This window comes from Cordyceps fumosorosea (genome assembly GCF_001636725.1).
Source record: "Cordyceps fumosorosea ARSEF 2679 chromosome Unknown scaffold_4, whole genome shotgun sequence".
NCBI lineage: Eukaryota > Fungi > Ascomycota > Sordariomycetes > Hypocreales > Cordycipitaceae > Cordyceps > Cordyceps fumosorosea.
The window spans coordinates 219,086-243,402 of record NW_017387304.1 but is presented as its reverse complement, the minus strand read 5'-3'; the positions used below and the strand labels follow the sequence as shown (position 1 = coordinate 243,402).

At 54.6% G+C, this 24,317-nt stretch overlaps 10 protein-coding genes across 10 annotated transcripts; 3 read left to right on the top strand and 7 right to left on the bottom strand.

Moving 5' to 3' along the window:
• Positions 1–57: 57 nt before the first annotated feature.
• On the bottom strand, positions 58–829 carry ISF_02268 (hypothetical protein; the record flags this gene model as incomplete). The annotated part of the gene is made up of 2 exons (XM_018845874.1): positions 58–362; positions 439–829. The coding sequence occupies 2 exons, from the start codon at positions 827–829 to the stop codon at positions 58–60; spliced, it is 696 nt and encodes a 231-aa protein (XP_018706581.1).
• Positions 830–2,927: 2,098 nt separating this feature from the next.
• ISF_02267 (endonuclease/exonuclease/phosphatase family protein) lies at positions 2,928–4,928 on the top strand (the record flags this gene model as incomplete). The annotated part of the gene is made up of 4 exons (XM_018845873.1): positions 2,928–3,229; positions 3,288–3,664; positions 3,717–4,531; positions 4,593–4,928. 4 exons carry the CDS (start codon positions 2,928–2,930, stop codon positions 4,926–4,928), a joined length of 1,830 nt encoding a protein of 609 aa, XP_018706580.1.
• Positions 4,929–5,105: 177 nt separating this feature from the next.
• Positions 5,106–6,570, bottom strand: ISF_02266 (hypothetical protein; the record flags this gene model as incomplete). The annotated part of the gene is made up of 4 exons (XM_018845872.1): positions 5,106–5,204; positions 5,272–5,412; positions 5,508–6,052; positions 6,117–6,570. The coding sequence occupies 4 exons, from the start codon at positions 6,568–6,570 to the stop codon at positions 5,106–5,108; spliced, it is 1,239 nt and encodes a 412-aa protein (XP_018706579.1).
• Positions 6,571–7,139: 569 nt separating this feature from the next.
• Positions 7,140–8,300, bottom strand: ISF_02265 (hypothetical protein; the record flags this gene model as incomplete). Its single annotated transcript, XM_018845871.1, has 1 exon — positions 7,140–8,300. The coding sequence occupies one exon, from the start codon at positions 8,298–8,300 to the stop codon at positions 7,140–7,142; it is 1,161 nt and encodes a 386-aa protein (XP_018706578.1).
• Positions 8,301–8,726: 426 nt separating this feature from the next.
• ISF_02264 (glucose-regulated protein) lies at positions 8,727–10,938 on the bottom strand (the record flags this gene model as incomplete). The annotated part of the gene is made up of 4 exons (XM_018845870.1): positions 8,727–10,160; positions 10,218–10,458; positions 10,513–10,697; positions 10,795–10,938. 4 exons carry the CDS (start codon positions 10,936–10,938, stop codon positions 8,727–8,729), a joined length of 2,004 nt encoding a protein of 667 aa, XP_018706577.1.
• A 572-nt stretch (positions 10,939–11,510) lies between these two features.
• ISF_02263 (Allergen V5/Tpx-1-related protein) lies at positions 11,511–12,160 on the bottom strand (the record flags this gene model as incomplete). The annotated part of the gene is made up of 2 exons (XM_018845869.1): positions 11,511–11,834; positions 11,936–12,160. The coding sequence occupies 2 exons, from the start codon at positions 12,158–12,160 to the stop codon at positions 11,511–11,513; spliced, it is 549 nt and encodes a 182-aa protein (XP_018706576.1).
• A 2,019-nt stretch (positions 12,161–14,179) lies between these two features.
• Positions 14,180–16,717, bottom strand: ISF_02262 (elongation factor Tu GTP binding domain protein; the record flags this gene model as incomplete). The annotated part of the gene is made up of 3 exons (XM_018845868.1): positions 14,180–15,390; positions 15,442–15,651; positions 16,441–16,717. The coding sequence occupies 3 exons, from the start codon at positions 16,715–16,717 to the stop codon at positions 14,180–14,182; spliced, it is 1,698 nt and encodes a 565-aa protein (XP_018706575.1).
• Positions 16,718–17,208: 491 nt separating this feature from the next.
• Positions 17,209–19,086, top strand: ISF_02261 (T-complex protein 1 subunit epsilon; the record flags this gene model as incomplete). Its single annotated transcript, XM_018845867.1, has 5 exons — positions 17,209–17,218; positions 17,272–17,289; positions 17,346–17,394; positions 17,446–18,562; positions 18,625–19,086. The coding sequence occupies 5 exons, from the start codon at positions 17,209–17,211 to the stop codon at positions 19,084–19,086; spliced, it is 1,656 nt and encodes a 551-aa protein (XP_018706574.1).
• Positions 19,087–19,810: 724 nt separating this feature from the next.
• On the top strand, positions 19,811–21,343 carry ISF_02260 (C6 transcription factor; the record flags this gene model as incomplete). The annotated part of the gene is made up of 4 exons (XM_018845866.1): positions 19,811–20,269; positions 20,325–20,574; positions 20,631–20,888; positions 20,946–21,343. 4 exons carry the CDS (start codon positions 19,811–19,813, stop codon positions 21,341–21,343), a joined length of 1,365 nt encoding a protein of 454 aa, XP_018706573.1.
• Positions 21,344–21,491: 148 nt separating this feature from the next.
• ISF_02259 (RTA1 domain protein) lies at positions 21,492–22,497 on the bottom strand (the record flags this gene model as incomplete). The annotated part of the gene is made up of 3 exons (XM_018845865.1): positions 21,492–21,737; positions 21,792–22,208; positions 22,282–22,497. The coding sequence occupies 3 exons, from the start codon at positions 22,495–22,497 to the stop codon at positions 21,492–21,494; spliced, it is 879 nt and encodes a 292-aa protein (XP_018706572.1).
• Between the last annotated feature and the right edge of the window lie 1,820 nt (positions 22,498–24,317).

Sequence of the window (24,317 nt, the reverse complement as noted above, 5' to 3'; positions counted from 1 at the left end):
ACCTTCTGCTTCCCACTTCCATGGTGTCGCCGTTTACTCGCTCTCCTCGCTTCACTATTAGGCACCCGTTCCCACGGTACAGGCACTAGACTGCTTGAGCAAGATGGACGGGTCCTGGCGCTCAATGTAGCCGTCGGTGATGAGCTGGAGGATGGTGCCGACCTTGCCGGTCCAGAACTGCGCGCCGAGGCCCGGCTGACCGAACCAGGGCGCTATGGGCCCGCCGACGACGGTGAACGGGCGGATGACCTTGTACAGGTGGTAGCCGTTGGGAAAGTCGGGGTTCCTGGGGTCCGTTTTCAGGCTGGACGGCGGGAGCGAGCGCTGCGAGTAGGGGGCGCTGGCGGCCGTGACGTACTGGCCTGTTCATCGGCGTGCTGGTTAGCATCTATTGACCTGATAATAGGAAGGGGTAAGCAAGAAAAGGAAGGAATTTACCCCTTTCGCTACCGAAACGGTCAATGAGGGTGCCGACCTCGAGCTGCATCGTCCCGTTGATAGCGTTGCCGTTGTCGTCGAGCGTGAAGCCATTCTGCGGTGGGTACTTATATTTGCCGTCGGGCCCGGTCCAGTTGGCAAGGAACTGCTCAACTGTGACGTCGTCGCGGCCGAGGCGGTTATAGCCCGAGACGAGTCTGCCGAGGGGTAGCTTGGTCGGCAGCTGCTTGGGGCCCAGGCGGGCGTCCGCGCAGAGGTAGGTGGCGGCGGCGTCGGCATCGGTTCCCGGTGTAGCGCCCTTGCAGGAACAGGGGCCGGTGGCGTCGGCCCGGCCGTTAATGGCCGCAGCACCGGCGAGGTAGGGCAGGACAAGGGTGGCGAGGAACTTCATCTTTGAGGGTGGACAGAGTTGACAGTATAGTGGAGGTGAGTCGGTGATTTCGGCGTCTAGGGCTGCTTTTGGTTACAAATCGAACACTTCAGGACTGGAAATCCTTCCCTTTATAGTTGTTCTAAGTCACGGCCGTATACGTAAGGCCATGGTGCAAGGGGCAGAATAGGTACAACCTGGGTTGAACCTGACCGCTCCCCGACCATGTCTTGGCCAAGACCGAGAATCACCGACGCGGCAAGATTGATGCCTTAACACGACAGAATCAGGCGTTATCCATGGCTCAGCCTGCTGTCTTTCATCTTTGAGCCTCGTTTTTCAGTTGCACATACGGGAGTACCCGTGCGGTCCGCGGTCGGGATAGGTGATGATATTGGTATGACCCGCGGTCCGGTATAGCTCAAGGTGGATCTGAACGCGTTCTTTTACTAATCGTGGACCGAGAATTGTACCGTCTTTGAAGTGGCTCATACGGCGTTGGCCCGGCGAATTGGGCCGTTGTATTGATTTGGTCTCGTCGTATACCACGGAAGCGGCCACAAGAGGCGAGATATGGAGCCCGCAAAGACGATTCAACTTAGCAAAAGGCGTATTATAGCGGTCCAGCGTAGCCTCCCAGGCTGATTTCACGCTATAGTTTGCCATCAATTGTGCTTGGCGACCATAATCTCGGTTCTCGACTTTGACAATAGACGCAAGGTCAGCTGCTCAAGGTCCCATCTATATTGGGTATTGCTTCGCGTGTGCTCTCCGTCGCAGTCAAGACTGCAAGGGGCGGGAACAAAGGTACGATGCAGTTACATCGCCTTCGCTGATGCATGTAACAGGTCGTTTTGCTTGGCTTTTCTATTGCGGTCAGTCTATTGGTAGTGTGGCACCTGCCGAGTTATCATCCCTGGTTCAGACAAATTCCCCATGTAGGCCGTTCGACTCGACACTTGGCACGGGAGGCTCTACTCCTGAAAAGGTCACAAGTGTCGCTACCGCGCTGTTGTTTCTGAATCGTATGATATCGAGAAACCTGGTGGCTATGCATAACGTTGATTTATCAAGAAAGTTTCTTGTGGCCATCTTGGGAGGTGCGACAGGAAAGAAGGTTCGGACACGAGAAGGTGAAGGTGGTCAGCCAAAAGGGGTGGAAGATGTGGGCCCGGATGTGCTCCGGCCAATGGAGATGTGGACTTGTCAAGCTGCATGAGCTGTCAACTGATCCATGGACGAATAACAATCCAATATTGAAATTCTCGAGCGGTTTGCCATTAAATCCAAGGAGTTCCTGGTCAGAAATCGCAACACGTGAAGCAATCCAAGCATATTAGCAGTGCAAGTTGCCAGCCGCGAACTGGACTTGCCTATTAAGGCCTGTTTTTAGTGGAATTTAGCGGCCTTTAGCGGCCTTTAGCAGCCTTTAGTGGGGTCCCGACGCTTCCTAGCGGAGATTTTCCAGCGGCGAGGTCCCTATCCCCTACTATAGGCTAGTCGCGGCAACTGTTAATTTAAGCATGTTCTGAGACTGACGGCCCCCATTCCATGGTTCCTTCATTTCCCCTCATCGGCGACCACCGATCGACAACACCCCCAAGATAAACGTCAACGAACAGGACGTGATCGGCAAGATAAAACACAAGCTATCCATGTGAAGCCCGATTTCTCAAAATTTCATCTCGGACAAAATATGCGGCTCTCCAGCTGCATGGTTAGATCGATCAGCTACACAAAAGGCCATTAAGCTTCGCCAATGCAGATGGGCTCAGACCCAGACTTGTCCCTCCCCGCGTCCTGAGAGAGCTGGCCAAGCCCACGTTTTCTTATCCGTCTCGCGCCAAAAACGCCATCAAGTCCGAGCCAAGAAATCCAAGAGGGCCTTTTGTGTCCATCGCCAAACGGCCTCGTCCAAATCTGCAGCTGAAAAAAAAAGTGCTACTATGGCTTGCTGGATATTGGATCCTTCGGTGACGAGAGGGGATGGCGCGCGAGGAGGGTAGCATCGCTGCATACAAATATCTCACGAGGGACGTCAAGTGCCCTTGATGGAAAACGTTCCCTCCTCAACATTCAACTGAGAGATACGACGATAATTTGCCGCCCCCGTTCAACAATGAAGCACGCGACTCTGGGTGGCTTCTTGGGCGCGGCCCTGACTGCTGCCTCCTCGGCGGTGGCCGTCACCATTGCCGAGATCAACGGCAATCGCTTTGTGTCGCCGCTCAATGGCAAGGACGTCACAAATGTCACCGGCCTTGTCACCGCGTCCAACGAGAACGGCATCTGGCTCCGCGCACTGCAGCCGGACAATGACACCCGCACCTCGGAGGGCCTCTACGTCTTTGGCAAGACCATTCTCGGCAGCGTCAAGGTCGGCGACATCATCTCGCTGAACGGCCATGTGGAGATGTATAGGTAAGCATGGCTATCCGCCAAAACGGCGTCCGCACATGTTAACTCGAGACGGGGTTAGGTCCAACAAGAACTACATTCAGCTCACCGAGCTCAGCCGTCCCACGAATGTCGTCGTCCGCTCTAGCGGCAACCGTGTCGAGCCTCTGGTCATTGCCCTCGACACCCTCTCGCCTCCTACGCAGGACTACTCCGGCCTTGATGTCGGTGGCATCTTTGGCGTACCCAATGCCGTCAATCTCGTCTCCACGTCCAACCCTATCCTCGACCCGAGCAAGTATGGCCTTGACTTTTGGCAGAGTCTGCTCGGCGAACTGGTCACCGTCAAGGGCGCATACCAGACCAGCCGTCCCAACAACTTTGGCGACGTCTGGGTGCGCGGCGACTGGAACACGACAGGTGTCAACTCGCACGGCGGCATCACCATGCTGGAAGGAGGTGGGCGCTCTGGTTACTCAAGTTTCTCGCTTCGTTTACTAAAACACACTAGACGCCAACCCCGAGACCATCATCATCGGCTCTCCCCTCGATGGCTCCAAGAACCCCAACAACACCAAGCTCGGCGACTACATCGGTGATGTGACCGGTGTTGTCTACAACGCCTTTGGCTTTTACCGTCTGCTGCCCCTTACGGCCGTCGCAGTCGCCACCCCGGCCAGCACCGAGTTCCCTCCTGTTGCCTTCAGCAGCACCGGCAACTGCAGGGGTATCACCGTCGCCTCATACAACGCCGAGAACCTGGCCCCTGACTCGGCCCATCTGCCTCTTGTCGTCGACCAGATTGTCCACAAGCTCCGCCTCCCCGACCTCATTTTCCTGCAGGAAGTCCAGGACGACTCGGGTCCCACCAACAATGGCGTCACCTCGGCCCGCCTCACCCTCACCACCCTCACCGACGCACTGTTCAGGGAGTCGGGCGTGGGCTACAACTTCACCGGAGTCGACCCGGTCAACAACCAAGACGGCGGCCAGGTCGGCGGCAACATCCGCCAGGTGTACCTGTACCGCTCCGACATTGTCCAGCTTTACAACCCCAACCAAGGCGGCAGCACCGACGCCAACGAGGTTCTCGACGGCCCCGCGCTCAAGTACAACCCCGGCCGCATCGATCCCAGCAACCAGGCGTACGCCAACAGCCGCAAGCCCCTCGCCGCGCAGTGGAAGACGCTCAAGGGTGGCAAGCCTTTCTTCACCGTCAACGTGCACATGGGCAGCAAAGGCGGCTCGTCCACTCTCCACGGTGACCAGCGCCCTCCCTTGAACAACGGTGTTGATAAGCGCACTAGCCAGAACGAGGCTGCCGCCGTATGTTAAAGTCCTTCCTAACTATAAAGTACCGACAAAGCCAAAGCTGACCAAGTCTCAGGCGTTCATTGCCGACATTCTTGCCAAGGACCCCAAGGCGCGCGTCATCGCTGCCGGTGACTTCAACGAGTTTTCCCAGGTCCAGCCCATGCGAGTTTTCGCCGCCAAGTCCGGCCTGACCAACATGGACGATATCGTCAGCACCCCGCCGGAGGAGCGCTACAGCTACCTCTTCGACATGAATTGCCAAACTCTCGACCACATGTACGCCAGCCAGGCCCTCCGCAAGAACGCCAAGTTTGAGCACCTCCATCTCAACACCTGGCAGGACAATGCCGGTCAGGTCAGCGACCACGATCCCAGCGTGGCCCTGTTCAACGTCTGCGGCTGCGCGTAGAGCGGATGGTGCGTGGGAATCGTAGATTGTTTGTATGATGAATTTATTATTTAACGCCATTTTGCGTAATTTATTCAATACATATATGTACATGCATAGAGATACAAAGTCATGCTGAAACACGAAGCGCCGACGTTTTTTTGCTTAATTGATGCTGCCTGTTCGGAAGCTTCGGAGTTAGTCATTATCTTGATCGTCATCCTCGTTGGAATCGTCTTCGCTATCGCTTTGGTCGAGTCCAGGATCCGGCATGACAATGCTATTCAGAAACGTAATCTACGACAACGTCAGTTCTCTCTAGGCACACACGTCCGCCCACCTTTCGCAGGTTCTCTCGACTTACATATCCCTCCATTGCGCCGATATACTCAGCAAATTTCTCCTGCGCGTCGTCCCCGCACAGCATATCATCGTCAATCGGAACGCCAATGGTGTAGTTTTTGAGCTTGAGCAGCTCGATATCGGGATGCGTGGCCTCGTATCCCTTTTTTTTTTCGCACACGTGTCAGCAAACGGCCCGTGGAGGATGGTAGTCCAAGCCGAAAAGTATTTTCATGCGGTCGTATATAAAAGACTCACCATTGGCCTCTTCTTCAGCGCATTCTCCTGATTCTTGCCCACAAACGCCTTGACCGCCGCCTCCTCCACACCACCGCCGCCGCCCTTCGTCGAGGCCTTGACCTGCGGGAAGAAGACCCTCCTGAGGCGCTCCTCCCCCAGCACCGCCCTCCAGCGCTCTGGGTGGCGATCCACGCTGCGGCGCAGCTTCCGCACGTGGCCGGCCTCCGGATGCCACAGCCCTCCGCCAATAAACGAGCGGCCGCGTGCACCTCTGCCCGCACCACCACCACCACTACCACTACCACTACTACTACCAGGCTCGCAGTGGACGTAGTAGCACGCGTAGGGGCCCTTGCGGCCGGTGCGCGACCACGCGGCCGCAAAGTGCGGCTTGTACGGCGTCGGGTCCCGGCTGAAGCGCGTGTCGCGGTAGATGCGGAAGGCGACGTCCTTGGCGGGCAGCTCGGCTGGAACGGTGGCGTCGGCGTCGGAGACGGTGAGCGAGGAGGCCTCGACGAAGGTCTGCCAGTCGCGGAGCGCGCGTCGGTACTCGCCGTCGTGAGCTGTTCTTTTTAGCATGGCATTTCAAAGAAGAAGGGTGGTGGGAGAAAAGGAAAGGGGGGTTACCTTTGAGCCACGGTCGTCGATTGTTGGCTTTGAGTTCCTTGAGAAAGAGCAGCGTGTTCTTGTGCACTTTGTGGTCCTCGTACGGCACGCCGCCGTCGTCGCGCAGCTTCTCCAGCGGCACGACCGTCACCTTCATCGGCCTGTTCTCATTCTCTTGCTCCCCAAAGCCCTCGTCGTCGCCTTCATCCTCCTCCTCTGCAGTCTGCGCCTCCGCCGTATACTCGTCCCCGTCGCTCTCCTGCTTCCGTGCGGCGGCACTCGCACGAAGGCCATTGGAAGCGCCAGACTTCCTCTTCTTCATCGGCTTCTCGAAAGCGCCACTCTCATCATCGTCCGAGCCCTCCCAGTATGAGCTCTTCTTGGGCGCGTCAGAGATTCGGCCGGACCGGCGCCGTGAGGACGTCCCGGAACGGGCTGTTGCGGGTTCCTCCGCCGCGCGCTTGCGGGCTGGCATTTTCTTTTTTTTATCAAAGGAGTAGCGAAACAGAGGGGAATAGAGCGAGAAGTTGAAAGAAGATTAGGCCCCTAGCTGTCTTTCAACGTTTTCCACCGTTTCGTGTAAACAACCGTTGTTAAGCTCAAAAGTCAAGCGGGCTCATGTCGTCATACTTGTCCAAGGATGAACGCGCAAGACTGACTAATAAGTCGCGACGGCACGCGACGGCCAGTTGCGCGTGTGCACGTGACAGGAACTTACCCTACAGGGCAAGATCTTCATTGAAACACAACGGTTGTTCGAGTGGAATTTGGATATTGGATATAATAATACCTAGTTGGAGCATATGATTTAGATCTGGCTTCATATTCCCTCGATTTCATACCCCTTTTCCTGGGTACTCGTTCGGTGCAAACGCCCAAGGCAACCTATCACTATTTCAATCCATTGGTAGGTAGCCGCCAATCCCATGGTCGCGTACATTTTCGCTGAGCTCGGCAACTGGTGTAAAAAGCAAAATTGATAATCAAAAGTCCCTATTCCCCGACTCCCCCAAAAGCAGAAGCAACGCGCCGCCAGCCCAAACTTCACGCCCCGTCCATGTGTAGTCCATCACCTCCGTCCCGCACCGCGCCCCTCGAGATGGGCAATAAATCGCGAGCCGCCGCCGTCAGCTTGAGCTTCCACACAATGTCCCGGGTGTGCATATCGACCCACGCGCTCATCTCCCTGTTGATGGCCTCGTCGTCGGAGCCCAGGACCTCCGTGACGACCCTGCACAGGTGTATCGCGCAGGTCATGCGCTCCGCGTCGCCGTAGTACAGCAGCTCCATCTCCTCGGCCAGGTAAATGATCCGCTTGATGTGGTTCAGGCGGTTCTCGTGGTTCATCGCGCGCAGCCTGGTGCGCTGCCGCTCCAGCTGGGCCATGTACGAGCGCCAGGCGTTCCGGGGGATCTTGTCGAACGCAGCGGGCCCGATGAGCCGCTCGACCGCCCCGAGGCGCCGACGAGCGTCGTCGGCGTCGTCGATGTCAGAGATTTGGAAGACGGCTGGGGGAAGGGGCTCCTCATCGAGGGATTCGGGGGAGCTGGAGGCGTGAAGTTCACTTTCGCCGCCGGTCATGTCAATGAATTGGTCTGGCAGAGTGCTCATCTCAACGTCATCTGACTCCGAATCGCTGGAATCCATATCCTGCTCCGCGGTCTCTGCGGCCACGCTCTCGGTCTCGGTGGCCGGCGTCTCCACCTCGTCTTCGTCCATCTCTGATCCCGGCTCTGATCCCGTTTCGGCTTCATCCATGTCGGCCGTGACATTCTCCTCGGGTGTCTCTTTATGTTCTGTAGCGGGCGTGGAGTTACGCGTTGCCGTAGCCGTGTTCTTGTCAGGGTCTGACGCCGGAGCGCTGTCATCACTCAGGTCCATGTCTGCCGAGCCTGAGGAGGCGGGGATCTTCCGCACGATGCTTGAGAGCTTCTCTGGCGGGCTGAGGGCTGGCGGCGCACTGAGCATCCTAGGTGCGGGCTGGAGTGTTCCTTCCGCAGAGGGGGAAGGCTCTCGGCCTGCTCCCGATGTGCTGCCCAGGAGTGCCTGACTGAGCTTCTCCGATGACACCCTGGCGTCTTGGATGTTGAAGGGCTTGACATTGTGATCGCGCGACACGGGCGGGGTATGAGGGCCTCGTGACGTGCACCGCTTCTTGGGAGCATGCTGCTCCTCGGAGGCTGCTCTTTTCACTGGGCGTGCCATTAGGACAATGCCTTTGATGCTGCGAGATGAAAGTGTGGGACGATGTGAGGACGGTGACTGGGGTTGTGAGAAGATATCAAACAGAGGGATAGAGAAAAGGAGACGGATAGAGGAAGGAAGAGAGATAAAAGATGAGTGATAAGGAAGAGAAGAGAGACAATGAAAGAGAAGAGAGGGAGAGGGAGAGAAGCGAAACGTGAACTCACCTGCATGTGCAAACGGCTGCGAGCCAACACAACAAACACAAATTGGCAATTCACTCACTTTCTCGTCAAGCATGCACTCACTGTAAGGCGCAAACTTCGTATGGGTATACTTTTAAAATAAAAGACACAGGCTGTTTTACAAATACATGCGCTGTCTTTCACGCCGTAGCCCTAAATCAAAAACACCCTCTAATACCTCATATCCCAATCGTCTATGTGATTACAGCTCGTCGTGGAAGTCGGCGTCAGCCTCCTCGCCGCCAGGAGCGCCACCCTCGTACATCTTGGAAGTGATGGGGTAGGCGACGTTGGACAGCTTCTCCTTCTGCTCCTCGAAGTCCTCGGCGGTAGCGTCGGCGCCGTTCTCCTCAAGCCACTCCTGAGTCTCCTTGACGGCGTCGATGATAGTTTCCTTGTCCTCGTCGTCAATCTTGCCGCCAAGACCCTCCTCGTCGTTGACCTGGTTCTTAAGGTTGAAGGCGTAGTTCTCGAGGCCGTTACGGGCCTCGATGCGCTCACGGGTAGCCTTGTCCTCCTCGGCGTACTTCTCAGCCTCAGCAACCATGCGCTCAATCTCCTCAGGAGTGAGGCGGCCCTTATCATTGGTAATAGTAATGGACTCCTGCTTGCCAGTGCCCTTGTCGTGAGCAGAGACCTTGAGGATACCGTTGGCATCCAGCTCAAAGGAAACCTCAATCTGAGGGACACCACGAGGAGCGGGAGGAATGCCGGTGAGGTCGAACTTGCCAAGGATGTTGTTATCCTTAGTCATGGAACGCTCACCCTCGAATACTTGGATAAGAACGACAGGCTGGTTATCAGCGGCAGTCGAGAAAATCTGGCTCTTGCGAGTAGGGATAGGAGTGTTGCGGGAAATCAGCTTGGTCATAACGCCACCAGTAGTCTCAATACCAAGCGTCAACGGGTTGACATCCATAAGGACAAGGCCGTCAGTTCCATCCTCACCAGACAAAATGCCAGCTTGGACCGCCGCGCCGAAAGCCACGGCCTCGTCGGGGTTGATGCCCTTGGAGGCTTTCTTACCGCCAAAGTACTCCTCAATAAGAGCCTGGACCTTGGGGATACGGGTAGAACCACCGACAAGGACGATGTCGTCAATCTCAGACTTCTTAACGTTGGCATCCTTGAGAACCTGCTCAACAGGCTTGATGGTCTTCTTAAAGAGATCCATGTTGAGCTCCTCGAACTTGGCGCGGGTAAGAGTCTCGGAGAAGTCGTTGCCCTCGAAGAAAGCGTCGATCTCGATGCGGGTGGTCATCTGCGAAGACAGAGCACGCTTGGCTTTTTCAGCCTCGCGCTTGAGCTTGCCCATGGCCTTGGCATCCTTGGTGATGTCAACGCTGTTCTTCTTGTTGTAGGATTTGGCGAAGTGGTTGATGACGCGCTGATCAAAGTCCTCACCACCAAGATGGGTGTCACCAGCAGTGGCAAGAACCTCGAAGACACCATCATCAATGGAAAGGAGAGAGACATCGAAAGTACCACCACCAAGATCGTAAACAATGATCTGGCGCTCACCGTCCTGCTTGTCGAGACCGTAGGCGATAGCGGCAGCGGTGGGCTCGTTGACAATCCGGAGAACGTTGAGACCGGCGATAACACCAGCATCCTTGGTAGCCTGGCGCTGGTTGTCCTGCGGGGAGGGTTAGGAATCTGCAATGACAACGGGAACTGGCGGTGAGACTCTTACGTTGAAATAAGCGGGGACAGTGACGACGGCGTGGGTGACCTTCTTACCGAGGTAAGACTCGGCGACTTCCTTCATCTTGCCAAGAATCATCGCAGAGACCTCCTCAGGAGTGAACTGCTTCTTCTGGCCGTTGACCTCGACCTGAACGTTGGGCTTGCCATCCTTGGAGATAACCTTGTAGGGGAAGTGCTTCATGTCGGACTGGACATCCTTTTCGTTGAACTTGCGACCGATGAGACGCCTGGAAGCGGTTAGGAATTGCTGGGGCAGACAATGCTCCATGGGGAGCGCTTACTTGACATCGAAAATGGTGTTGAAGGGGTTTGCGGCGGCCTGGTTCTTGGCGGAATCACCTACCAGCCGCTCCTCATCGGTGAAGGCGACGTAAGACGGAGTGATACGGTTACCCTGATCGTTGACAAGAATATCGACCTTGCCACCCTGCATCACACCGACGCAAGAGTAGGTAGTACCCAGATCCTGGGAGCTGTTAGCTGTCAAGGTCGAGGAGGACACGAGAGCGCGTGGGTCGGAGGGGAAGCTGTCGGGCGCGAAAGCTTGGGAGAGAGCTGCTCACAATACCAATGACGGTGCCGTAGTTTTCTTGGTCGGCGACCTCTGCGTTGACAGTCTGAACGAAGGCGAGGGGCGCAAAGAGGAGCGCGATCCAAGCCAAGAGTCCGAGGCCCAGGGCCATCGAACTGCGGGAGTGGCGAGCCATTGTAGGCAATGTGTGTGATCTTCGCTTTGTGTAGAAAAGAATTGGATAAAAAAAAGATGATGGAGATGAAGTGAAGGTTGGAGGTGGAAAGAAGTGGTGGTGACTCCGGGCCGGGCTGACTTTATGAGGTCTGGGACCCAAAAAATTGTCGAGGTGTCCAGATGGTACAAAAAGGCCAGATTTCACCTGTAAGGTACAGGAAAGGCGCTAAGCGGTGGCCATCAGGGAGTTGCCCCCACGTGACAGGGGCCTTTTGGTGGGGTAGGTGGAGTCTTTGTTTGCACTGTGCTGGCGCTTGTGCAATTTGACACCTACCATCTCTGCGTGAACACGGTTTCTTTATATGAAGGTCGCCTTTACAAGTCGTGTCTAGTATTTTTATTCTTCTTATTTTCCTCCTTATTCTTTATATCCTGTATTTCTTTTTTCTTGTGTCCTTCAGTCCTGTGTTATAAACGCTACTTATGTTCTCAGCACAGATGTGCAGCGTCTGCAATACTATGGCTATGTGTAGTCAAGCTATGAGGAGGAGCAGCCAAAAGTTCTTCAACCAAGCGCGAAGCGCTTCAAGTTTAACCCTGGAACTCATCTTTAATGTTGCCCCAGACCTGACGGCCAACATTCTCGCGGTAGAAGCGGTTGTCGCCCTCGATGCTGCGGATGTTGCCAGCGCGCTCATACTCGCAGACAATATTGTACCAGGAGCTGCAATCAGCCCAGGCGCAGCCCATCCGGCTCGTGTCCTTCCAAACGAGCTGCGTAAAGTGGCCCGTGCTTTTGTCGAAACCGCCGTTGTTGAAGTCAAAATTGATGCGCTCACGACCAAAATCGTTGACATAGCTGGCCGGCGAGCCCCAGTAAGAGTACCAGTCGAGGTTCTCTCCATGGGGACCGCGCTGGAAGCACTCATTATTAGCCCCAAATTCGAAAGAAGACACACACTAACAGCGTACGCATGCAGGTGTAAGTGCGCATGGTTGACTGTTGTTCAACATACGGAGTGTTGCTTGAGGCAAGCCCGTGCGTAGTTGGCGGCGTAGTCCTCCAGATCTTGGTCCCAAGACAGAGCCTTGGCGCCATGCTGGGAGCGGTACCAGTTGGTCCCCTCAAGCATCTTGTTCTTGAAGTCATCGCGGTCGCGCGTCTCAAGAGGCGCGGATGACACAGCGCCAACTGCGACCAGAGCCAAAACTGCGGTCTTGGTAACGGCACTCGTGAACATTGTAGCAAATTTGATGCGCAGAGAAAGAGTAAGGAATTTTATCTGCGAAAGCTTCTGCGACCCCAATACGATGCTTTATATCACCCGAGGAAGCCCTTTTTATAATCATTTATTTGTCATGGCAGCCACATGCACCGCGATAGTAGGAACGAGTGTCAAATCGAAAGCTCTCGGAATCCCACGAGGCCTAGAACTGCCCGACGAACGCTGTCTCATCCTACATGACGCCTCGTAAATCCTCTTCCTGTATCACATGGCTTATATGGGTAAAGACGGTCAAAAGTCTTAAAACCCGCCTACCCGTCGGATCCGGATCACCAAAAGGCGTTCATCCGATGTGCGAGGGATGAGACATTCCTGCAAAGCACGAGACTTGATGCAAGCCCTTCAACCTTTTCCAATTATTCTGGCATTTTTGTACTTGGGAGTTGTAGGAGAATTTATTTGTTCTTATTCGTCTCTAGTCGTGCCGCAACCGTCACTGTTGCACTCCCAGCGCTCACAATGACGAAGTATGTCACGGTAGCAGTTTGCGTGGGCAAGCTTTGTATGTACCAACGCCATGGATGCTGGTTAGGATCTGGAAACGCGGCGACATGCTCTAGTGCTTCTAATCCTTCCAACTTCAGCGTGCGTGGTGTCTTTCAACGCCTGCGTACTGACCCGAGACACGATGACCAGCCTGGCGAGCTCAGGTTGCGCCCTCTTCATTTCCACATAGAAGACGGTCAAAAATCAGATTTTGACGTATAAAAATAACTACAAGAATCCTCCTATCTCGGAGCTGCCGGGTGAAAGATTCGAACTTCAAAGCAGAGGTGCCCAACGGCGCTGCCGTTGGATGAAACACGGCTAGACATCAATATATATGCCTCAACTGGACGAGACAGCATATGTCCGTCTTACAATCTGATAATGAAGGCTGCGGCCTCTTTCTTAATCGTTTTCAAAGGCATAGCTAGCCCTAGTGTTGGAGAGCTCCAAGGAGCCTCGTCCGCGGCCGATGCTCACTACAAAGGATGCTTGGGTATCGGGGGGGTTAACCGCCGAGGTGTTTGCGATTTTGTGATAGATTTTCAAGTCTTGCACAAAAACGGCCGTAATAAGCGTGTATGTGACAACAAAGCATAATCTCGCTGCAGGTGAACCAACGCAGTCCCATGTTGCTATGTTTCGCAGCACAGCATCCGTACAGTGCCCGTACAGTACCAGCCCCCTCGTCGCGGCTCCACCGTCTAGCCAATTGCCTCATCGCCCGCCACCGCGCATCGTGGCAATCTGCCTTTGGCCAGCCGGCTTGTTTCCATAGGCTTCTGTCTCTTCATTTCTGACTCATGCTATGAATCACCGTACAAAAAAGGCTTTGCCCGTCGGCTTGCTGCAATGACGTGGAAGCCATCGCCATTCGCTAAACACGACGAAGCTGGTTGTCCTCCCACAGGAGGCCAGATCGCAAGCCGAGTCCTTCACCTTGGGAACAATGGGCTCAGCTAGTTTGGCGCTACCCCAGCCGGCTAAACCTGAACCGTTCAAGGGCTGAGGGGTGTTTTGGAAGTTCTACAAGAGCCGCGAATCGCAAAAGCCACCTGGTAATAACGCAACTGGGGGAACGCCGCCAGGCACACGTGACGGAGTTGCACAACGACCGTTAGCAGGGCTACGACGGCTGTGACTCCGAGGCTACCAAATTGCACTGTTGTTGATTCATAATTGGCCAGTAAATCGCCGCTCCAGTCATTCCCCAGGGCCAAGAATCGTGGCGTTAAAATGCCTAGCGTGTTGCCAGGATAGATGCCAGATAAACGCGGAGGACACCATGGCGGCTACCAAACAGCATTGTTCTGAGCAGCTGCAATTGACCGTGAGCCTTTGCTGCCTTCATGCGCCCATGTTAGGCGGCCTTAGGAGCATTAGGGTTCTTGTTTGCCTTCTGAAAACGTCCCCTTTTCTTCTGACTGCGGATGATCACTTTGTGATGGTCAAGGAGTAGTCTAAATATGCTTCATTGTCTCGTCAAGTCTATTCTAGCAGGCCGGCAGCAATCGTCTCGCCACCAGCTCTGACAACCACTCTTTGGCCCGCCTCCAAAGGAACCTTTTCGCCGAGCTTGATCACCACCCTAGCCACCCCGCCGGGTTGAATCACCTTAGGCTTCTTCTTGATGATCTCACCCGTGGCCTTGTCCAGCGTGGCGGTGATGCTCTGGATCTGGCCAGGGGCATGCAAGCGGCCTCGATGGAGATCCACAGGCATGGGCATCAGATGCTCAAAGGCCATGGCCTTCATCGTAAAGGTGTCACTGCAAGGAATGGGACTGGTCGCGAGGCATAGAATGTCACCAGCGCGGATGTGGATAGGGTCAATGTCCGTGAGAGCCAGGCTGACGTTTTGTCCAGCAACAGCCCAATCCTGTGCATCCTTATCGACCACGATGGACTTGATGTAGGCTGTCTCTCCGCTTGGCTGCACCACAAGGGAGTCCCCGATCTGGATGGTTCCCGCATCGACACGACCAGCCAAGGTTGTCGTACCCTGTTGTGCGGAGCGGAAAATCTCAGCAATCGTCATGCGGAAAGGCTTCTTCAACGCTCGAACTGTCGTCGGCTCGGAACCCTCCAAAGCATCGAGCAGGGTTCCACCCTGATACCAAGAGGCCGCAGGGGCAGTTATTTTCTTTACAATATTCTCGCCGTCCAATCCAGAGATAGGGACAAAATCGACATTCTTGTCTTGAAAGCCTAGGCCAGTCAAGAAGCCCGTGACCTCTTGAGTGATCTCTTCGAAGCGGTCTTTTGACCACCCCACCATGTCCAACTTGTTGACAGCGACAATAACCCGCTGCAAACCAAGGGACCGCAGAAGCAAGATATGCTCCCGAGTTTGCCCCTTGAGTCCCTTCTCATAAGCGCCGGTATTGGCATCAATGACCAAGATGGCAAAGTCTGCCTGACTCGCGCCCGCAATCATATTTGGCACAAAGTCGCGGTGACCAGGCGCATCGAGGATTGTGTACTTGGTCTTGTCGGTTTCGAAATAATTGGTGGCAATATCGATAGTGACACCGCGCTCACGCTCTTCGCTTCGCTGGTCCATGACCCAGGCCAGAGCAAACGACTGTTTGCCGCTCTTCTCGGCTTGTTTCTTATATTTCTCGACGGTTCTTTGGTCAACGTACTTCAAATCGACAAGCAGGCGGCCCATTAATGTGCTCTTGCCGGCGTCAACATGACCTATGCGCAAGGTTAGTGGTGCCCTATGATATACCTAACAATTCGACGTACCGACGACCACAAAGCTGGTGCTTTTCTTGGCACCGCTTTTCTCGTATTCTTTAACTACATCCAAGCCCTTTGTTTTTGGTGGTGGCACATCGCTGACCTTCAGACCAGCAACCTTTTTCGTAACATCGTCCGGCTTGTCATCGGCCTTTGCCGCACCATCGGCCTTCTTCTTCGGTGCCGACTTGGGAGCTGGTGTGACCTTTTTCCCGGCTGAAAAGACATTAGAATTAGCCTCTTATTTTGCCCTCGCAAAGTTCGAACCTTTCGCCTGGGCTGCGAGCACAATGTCATCTGGACTGGGCTCGGAGAATGCAGACGCGAGGTATGTCGGCGATGACGCATATGTCATAGCAAAGACATCTTGTTTGTATTTGTGACCTCCACCAGGAGCAGACCCGATCAAAGTTTGCGCAAAGGCGGACGGAGTTGGCCATTGCCTGGTTGAATGGACTTGGCCTTCCATGTCATTCATTGGTACCTCCGAAGTGCCGTGTAAAGGAGGCTGGGACGTGGATGAAGGCTCTGATTCAACACGAGTTCCCTTTCTCATTGGTATCGTTGCAGATGAAGCTTCGGTAGGCGGTGTGCGCATTTTCCCAGTAGGTTTTCGACTGGATATTGACAAATCTTGCAGTCCTCTCTCTGCTTCAATTTCTTTTTCGAATTCCTTCTTCTGTTCCGTTTTCTTCTTTCTAGCCGCAGCTAGAGCTTGAAGCTTGGACACTTTGGGGGCAGCGTCACTTCCCCCTAGCAACCCACCACGCAGTGTGAATGGAGCAATAAAGGTGGTTTGTCGGTTGGTAGGTGTCTGGAGCCATGGCATATCTGAGAAGAACGCTTCCATAGAAAGAGCTGGGACTTCAAAGCCGGGAAATGCTGAGTTCTGAAATGTGCCTAGCCCGGCATAGTATCCTCCGTATTCGCGCCCTTTGTGGTCTGCTCCAGTGGTGCCACCGCATGCCACAGGTGACGAGGAAGAAAATTCCAAGCAAGACTTACCTTCAGGCGCCGCCTTCTTAGGGGTAGGCTTTGGAGTCGGAGAAATGAAAGTCTTTTGGAGGTAGCCCACCGACTTTTCCACGTCGTAGTAATAATGCCAGAGGGCTTCCTGTATTTGAGCGACGGACACCTTGCTGGCGTCTTGCCCGAGCGCCTTTTGCACCTCTTCAGTACCCCTGGCCATAGAGACCTTGTCCTCAGGACTCAGACCATCGTCTTCCTCTTCGTAGTCATCCTCATGAGGATCATAAAAATCGTCGTCTTCGAATGGGGCCATGGTGCAGGACAATGATGTCAGAGCATCGACCGTAGGAGAAAATAGCTGTGTAGGTGTGAAGTTCGGAGAGGAAAGTGCAGAGAAAAAAAATAGAGACACGAACAGGGATATAAATACAAAAAAAGTAAGCGGCGGGCAGCTGGTAGTGGCACCAATCGATATTGAATAATGCTGGCAGAGGCAAAGGTTGCACCTTATTCAGAGCTATCTTGGAGGGGCAGAGTCAAAGTCCCGCCACTTGCGCGGGGCACACGCCAGCGTGGAACCTTGCGAGGGGTTGTGAGCATTTGTAGCGGAATTTTAATTTCGCCGCGTCCCGCTAACGGCAGGCTACAGCATGCCCCCCCCAAAGATTCGAAAATTACGGATTCGCGTGGAACAGCTTGGAGCTATATTCAACTGCCACCCTTGGTACATATTTTGGCTGTTCCAAGGTTTTTTAACTCCCCCCTACCAGCAACAGTCGTCGCAAAGACGATTTCGCCGCCAAAATGTCGTTGAGTGAGTTCCCCCATAGCCAACACAAACACGGCCCTGAAGCTAACCCGCACAAGATCTGGACATGAACAACGGTGAGCGCCACCACCGCCTTTTGCGCGACCGAGGACGATGCTAACATTACCCACAGCTACGATGTTGAAGGATGAGCAGGGTCGTCCTTTCATCGTAGTAAGAGAGTATGCGACTCCCGGCCCCAAATTGACGCTTCATAGCTAACTTGCCCGCAGCCAGGGGAGGAAGAAGCGCCAGTATGGCAACGAGGCTGTCAAATCCCACATTCTCGCCGCACGAACCGTAGCCAACATCGTCAAGACCTCCCTTGGCCCCCGTGGTCTCGATAAGATTCTCATTTCCCCCGACGGCGACATTACCATCACGAACGACGGCGCCACGATTATGCAACAAATGGAGATCAGCAACCACGTTGCCAAGTTACTCGTGGAGCTCTCCAAGTCGCAGGATGATGAAATTGGTGATGGCACTACCGGTGTAGTTGTTCTCGCCGGCGCAATGCTGGAACAGGCTGCCGACCTCATCGACAAGGGCATCCACCCTATCCGAATCGCTGATGGCTACGACCAGGCCTGTGACATTGCTGTCGCTGAACTCGACAAAATCTCGGACAAGATTGAGTTCACAAAAGACGAGACCGCTAACCTGGTTAAAGTCGCGCGCACTTGTCTAGCTAGCAAGATCGTGTCCAAGGCTCACGATCAATTTGCCAACATGGCGGTCGACGCTGTTCTCTCGGTCGCCGACCTGGAGCGCAAGGACGTTGACTTTGAGCTGATCAAGGTGGATGGCAAGGTTGGTGGCTCGCTGGAGGATTCGCTTCTTGTCAAGGGTGTTATCGTCGACAAGGACTTCTCGCACCCACAGATGCCCGACGAGGTCAAGGACGCCAAAATTGCGATCCTTACTTGTGCTTTCGAGCCTCCCAAGCCCAAGACCAAGCACCATCTCGACATCACGAGCGTTGAGGAATTCAAGAAGCTACAGAACTACGAGAAGGAGAAATTTATCGAGATGATTCAGCAAATAAAAGATACGGGTGCCAATCTTGCCATCTGCCAGTGGGGTTTCGACGACGAGGCCAACCACTTGCTGCTACAGAACAAGCTGCCGGCTGTTCGCTGGGTCGGCGGCCCTGAGTTGGAGCTCATCGCTATTGCCACAAACGGACGCATCGTCCCACGATTCCAGGACCTCACGGCTGAGAAGCTGGGGTACGCGGGTGTTGTTCGGCAGATGACGTTCGGCACGACGCGGGAGAAGATGCTGGTCATCGAAGAGTGCGCCAACACACGAGCCGTCACTGCCTTTGTGCGTGGAAGCAACAAGATGGTAAGTTGAATTTTGCAGGCCTTTGCATGATCCACGAGTCAGAGATGCTGACAAATTTCAAGCTCATCGACGAGGCCAAGCGGTCGCTGCACGATGCTCTTTGCGTTGTCCGCAACCTGGTCAGAGACAACCGCGTCGTTTACGGCGGTGGTGCGGCCGAGATTGCTTGCTCTGTCGCCGTTGAGGATGCCGCTGCCAAGACGGCTGGTCTCGAGCAGTACGCGATGCGCGCATTCTCCGAGGCCCTCGATGCCGTTCCCATGGCGCTGGCCGAGAACAGCGGCCTCAACCCTATCTCGACACTAGCAGAAATCAAGAGCCAGCAGGTCAAGGCTGGTCCTGGAAGCCGCGGCAAGCTCGGCGTGGACTGCATGGGCCGCGGGAGCAACGACATGAAGGAGGCCTTTGTTATCGACCCCTTGATCGGCAAGAAGCAGCAGCTGCAGCTGGCGACACAGCTGTGCCGCATGGTGCTCAAGGTTAATAACGTCATTATTGCCGGCGCGGACGAAAACGAATGGTAAATGGAGTTACGACCGGAGATGAAACAAATAAAAGGCTAGACGGGAATATACCACGGAAAAGTAAATAGTGGATTAGAGCTATTCTTGTCTATTATTATAATCATGACAAGTCGTCCCCTGAACCCGACCGGTTCCTGTGAGGCAGTGCAAGTTGATGGGACCCTACTTGGTATGCATCGGCCAATTTCGTGGGGCAAACAACGATTCGGCCCTGAGCCATTACGAATGTCGTCTGAGTGGGAAGTCCTAAATTCCCTGCATCGATCCACGCTGTTGCTTTTTTTGATAGCAGGCTGAAATTGGTTGCCGTCTTGGCCACGATAGGGCAGTCGGTCCAGCGTTTATGTTTCATAAGGCTGCGTCATCGCCTCCAAATGAGGGAGGGCGGAATCCGGACACGACTCAGCCGCACCACCGCAAAGCCCACTTTGACTTTAAGGCCGACGAGGGGAGGGGCTCACTTTCGTTTTCTAGAAATGGTGATGATGTCCATCTGATTTCTTCTTGCACCAGTCCCATCGTGAATCTCTAGCTCGAAGAAGCCACTCCCTCCCGACCTACAGCAAACCTTGGCATCCACGCATCCACGCCCAATTCTTCTACCAACCCCATTGGAGCAACACCGACAGATGCTGCCGAGCGTCTTGACACGTCTCCGCATCCTCCCCGCCGCCGCCGCCGCCGCCGCCTGATCAACCTCTTGCTCGCCGCACGCGACCCCGACATGTCCGATTCAGGCTCGCCAGAGACGCCGTCGTCGTCCTCGGGCTGCTCCGACGTCGTGACCACGACGCGGACGAAGCGGCGGCCCATCCCCCGCAAGGGCCACACCAAGTCGCGCGGCGGCTGCGCCAACTGCAAGAAGCGCAAGGTCAAGTGCGACGAGGTGACGCCGGCATGCGGCGCATGCCGCCGCCTCGGCTACGACTGCCTCTACTTTGAGAACCGGCTGCAGGTCCGAGCCCGGCGCGAGGAGCAGCAGCAGCAGCAGCAGCAGCAGCAGCAGATCAAGGCCATCGTGGTGGCCAACCAGACGACGCCGGCCAAGACGCTGAGCTGCGACCCGTCGTGGTTCACGCTCGACGACATGCGCTTCTTCCAGCACTTCATCTTCTCGGCGTACCCGTCGCTGCCGTTGGACGGCTGGGACATTTGGCGCGAGGTCTCGCAGATGGCCCATCAGGTGCGCAGAAGAAAACAGTGACACGTATTGCTTTTGTCTAATTGAAAGGATATAGTACGACTTTTTACTTCATGCGATGCTCGGCCTCGGCGCGTCTCACCTCTCGATCATCAGCCCAAGCTCGTATAACCAGGCGGCGCTACGGCACCGCATCACGGCCCTGGAAGGATTCAAGAGGTTCATAGGGACCGCTGGCCAATCAAGGGAGCATGCCGACGCCGCATTTGCGACAGCTCTGGTCTTGACATTCCAGGCTACTCAAATGAGAGACGGCCTCAATGACTTTTTAACCATGATCCGCGGCTGTACGATTCATCATACCATCGGGACTTGGCATTCTCACCTGCTGACCGTCGTTTAGGTAACCTCATCGGAACTCATGCCATGGGGCAATACGCATTGTCGCGATTCAGAACATTCGAGAAGGAATTGTATCTTCAGAAGCTGACGGAAGTGGTACCTCTCGACAGACCGATTCCGCACTTTGACGAGGAAGCAATCAGAGGGTTCATGGGGAGTCTGGAAAATCTCGGCCCGCTGTGCCGCAGCATCGAGGAGCTCCAATATCTGTCCATTATGCGGAGCATTGCCACCTCAGCGCTGCAAAGCCCTGTAAACGGTAACTGTCCCTTGCAAACTCGCCGAAATCCGCACCCAGTTCTAACTCGATATTTAGCATATTATGAGCATACGCGCATATACGACGTGTTGTGCGACATTGACGCCGAGCAATTTCCTGCCTTCATCGACGAGTCAAACTACACGGGGCGCCTTCTCATCATGCACATGATTGTGCTCGACTACGTGATGGGTACGACCATCCTACAAGAACGACGACATGCGGCGCCGGTGTTGGTGCCGCAGAACGTCTACGATTACATCAAGATGATGCTATTGACATGGACTCAGCGAATACAGGAGAAACTCCCAAACGAATACAAACCATATGGGATGTGGCCTGTCACGTTTACTCGACAATGCATCGACGATGGGGAGATGAAGTTGCTTGACAGCGGTGGCGAGACGGTCAAACTGGTTGGGGAGACGTTGCGAGAGTTGGTCTTGGACAAGTGAAGTAAGAAAAAGTAAGATGGCATTACATTGTATTATTCAGCGATTTCGAATTCATATTCCCTAAAGTCGGAAGAGAGAGGCCAGTGAGACAAGTCAGACATTACAGACCAGCGCTCACCGCCTGTACGCAACACCTTGACATATGCTTTTATACAATTGCCTCGTGCGAAGTTGACGTGCTTGTAGCCATCTCCACGGAGTTCTGCTTCTTGGCCCTGGCCTTGCTGGAGAGCAGCGCGCTGCGCGGCAGATACTGCGACGGATGCCAGACGCAGAAGGCGCCGATGGCAAACACCATGGGGATGCTCTCAAACGCCCAGAACAGCCACTCGGTGCGAAACGCGTAGCCCTGCATACCTTCCGCAAACTCGCAGACTCGATAAATACAGCGGATCTGCAGAGAAGTCAGGCTCACGTGTCAGGGATAAGTGGATGATACTAGACTCACCATGATGGCGATGCTGGAAATGTAGACTGCGCGGGCGACCTTGCGCCAGCCAACCGGCGCTTCGGGAACGGCGAACTTATTGGCCAAGAAGTGGAAGCGTCCGAACACGGCGAGGAAGAGCCCAAAGGCGACGAGCTGCAGCACGAGGCCGCCGATCAGCGTGTACCGCCCAATCTTCTCCTTGTCGCCTGTCCAGTTTCCGGAGCTGGCGATGGCGGACCCGTTGCCCTGGACGAGGAAGGAGACAACGTCAAAGGTGACGAAGATGGGCGTGAGGAGGCGGCCGGCGATGCCGAGGATGCGGTGGCGGGTCGGCGGCAGGACGCTCAGGATGAGGCGGCTGATGAGCAGGTAGTTACCGGCCGCGACGAAGACGGGGGCGAGGACGGTAAACGTAAGTGTCAAGATGTACGGGACCTTGAATGCATGTTAGAGCGCCAAGTTGTTTTGTCACTGGTGCTGAGATGGGGATCGCCCGGTCTTCACTTACAAGGACGGTTTGGTGCTTGGTTGAGTAGACGCGGAAGACGTAGCCGGCCACTTCGACGGCGGCACCGACGACGACGGTGGAGAAGAACCAGGCGCGGTGCTTGATCCAGGTGGTGTAGGTGATGGCGATGAATAAAAGACAGTAGACAACGCAGCCGACAATTGCCAGAGGAAAGGAAGGGCTGTAGACCCAGATGGAGCTATCGTCGTTGGCCATGGTTGGCGTTGTACTGATAATAAGCGATCGATGCAGTGGAAATATCACTAAGAAATAGGCGATATATGATGGAAGAGGTTGAATTAAAGCGATGAGCATTTCCCAAGCAGAGAGTCCGCTGAAGACAAGCACTTATATAGATAGACCAACTCGTACCAGTCGGATTCAGAGCTGGACGCGATCTGCTACAAGCTGACGCAAGACGCCGCGCCATATCAAAACCGAAACCTCAGCTTGCATATGAATTGCGTTAGAGGTTTCTATATTAGATGCCCGAATCCCCGCTACGATCCGAGATTTTCGCTGCAGGGCAGCCATCTCGTGGCTGGGATGTCGTTTTCCTCTTTAGGAAAGCGACTAGGGTCTAGCGCTAACAGGGCTGGAAGGAATCCGACTGACGCGAAATCGCCAATAGGCAGCCTCAACGGAGTGGAACATGAGTTGAGTTTGGCGCAGAGTTGCTGGTTTTTGGTTCACTAGGTGGAGATTAAATGAAGCGATTCTTAAGCATAAGTGTCGGCGTAGCAAGCGTCCCGAACGATGCTATTAACAAGTGTGGCTTCCTCGTGTCGCCCTCCATTTCTTGTCACTTCATACGGCTCACCGTATTACTCGCCGTGTTTTTAATGTCTAGAAACTAATATAAAAGCCGATTACTGCACCATCGTCCAAACCATAGCCCTTTAACAGTTTGCCTACGCCGTATTGCATGCTGTAGCCCTAAGAAAGCAGAAATACCTTGGATGAGTAGGGGCATTAACCCGACCGCCAACGATTGATGATCAAACGCATCTCCAGAGCACGCAACGAACAAATGCCGGGCCGCGCAAGGCTAACGGTGACAAGGCTGCACCGTCAGCCCAGACCGTCGCCTACATTCTTTCCAATGACGAAAACCAACCTGCCGCAGCGAAGCTGTGCAAGACAGCGCCTGGGGGCGGTAGTGACAGTCTCCGGCCGGTGCGACGCAAGGAAACAAGTGACTCTGTTGAATTTTCGCCTGTGCTGGCTTGTTGGGCACACTTTATTCGTACTCACATGCCCGCAAGGCTTGCCAGGCGATCGTTGACGACGTGGCGGTGTCGACTCCCGGGCTGGCATCAGCCCAATCATCAAGAGGTGGACCAAGTACAGCTGGCTGTGCTGGGTAGGAGCGAGGTCGAAATCTGGCCGGGGGTAAGTAATCAAGGCGAGAGAAACTGGCAGCGTTCAGCTGGCCCGTGGGATCAGAGCCAGGAAACGGACGGCTCGGGGTGGCGTGGGACGAGAGGTGGTGACGGCGCCCCCATCCCATGGCGTTGGCATGTGTTGAGAAAGGGTTTTCACCGCTTATTGGAGTTGACATGTATCTTTAGTCTATGACATGCAAAGTGTTGACCAAGTAGATGGTTCGTTCTGTGCAAGAGTCACAGTTGAGCAAAAAATAGCCTCTATCTCATTGAAGATTCCCAGCTCTTGGATCTATTCTCTTGGGATGAAGTATTCGTGATAGGATAGAATAGGATATTGTCATATTTTTGGAGAATTTCTTCGTCGGCGAGTTTGTGCCGGGCTACTTCCCCGGCGAGAGGTGTCTCAGACAGCATCGGAGGCCATCACACGTTATGGGGAGTCGGAATAACAACGAAGACAGTTTATTTAAAATGAAAATGTTTAAAGAAATATTTAAAGAATTGAAAATCAATAAACTTTAATGACTTTTTCCTTTTGAACCCATAATACATGCAGCCCCGAACAGCAGTGGAAAGGGGAGCAGGCAGGCAAGGCGGCAGCGGCAGTGCGGGGGGGGCGGTGTGGGCAAAAACGCGCCGGACAAGCCT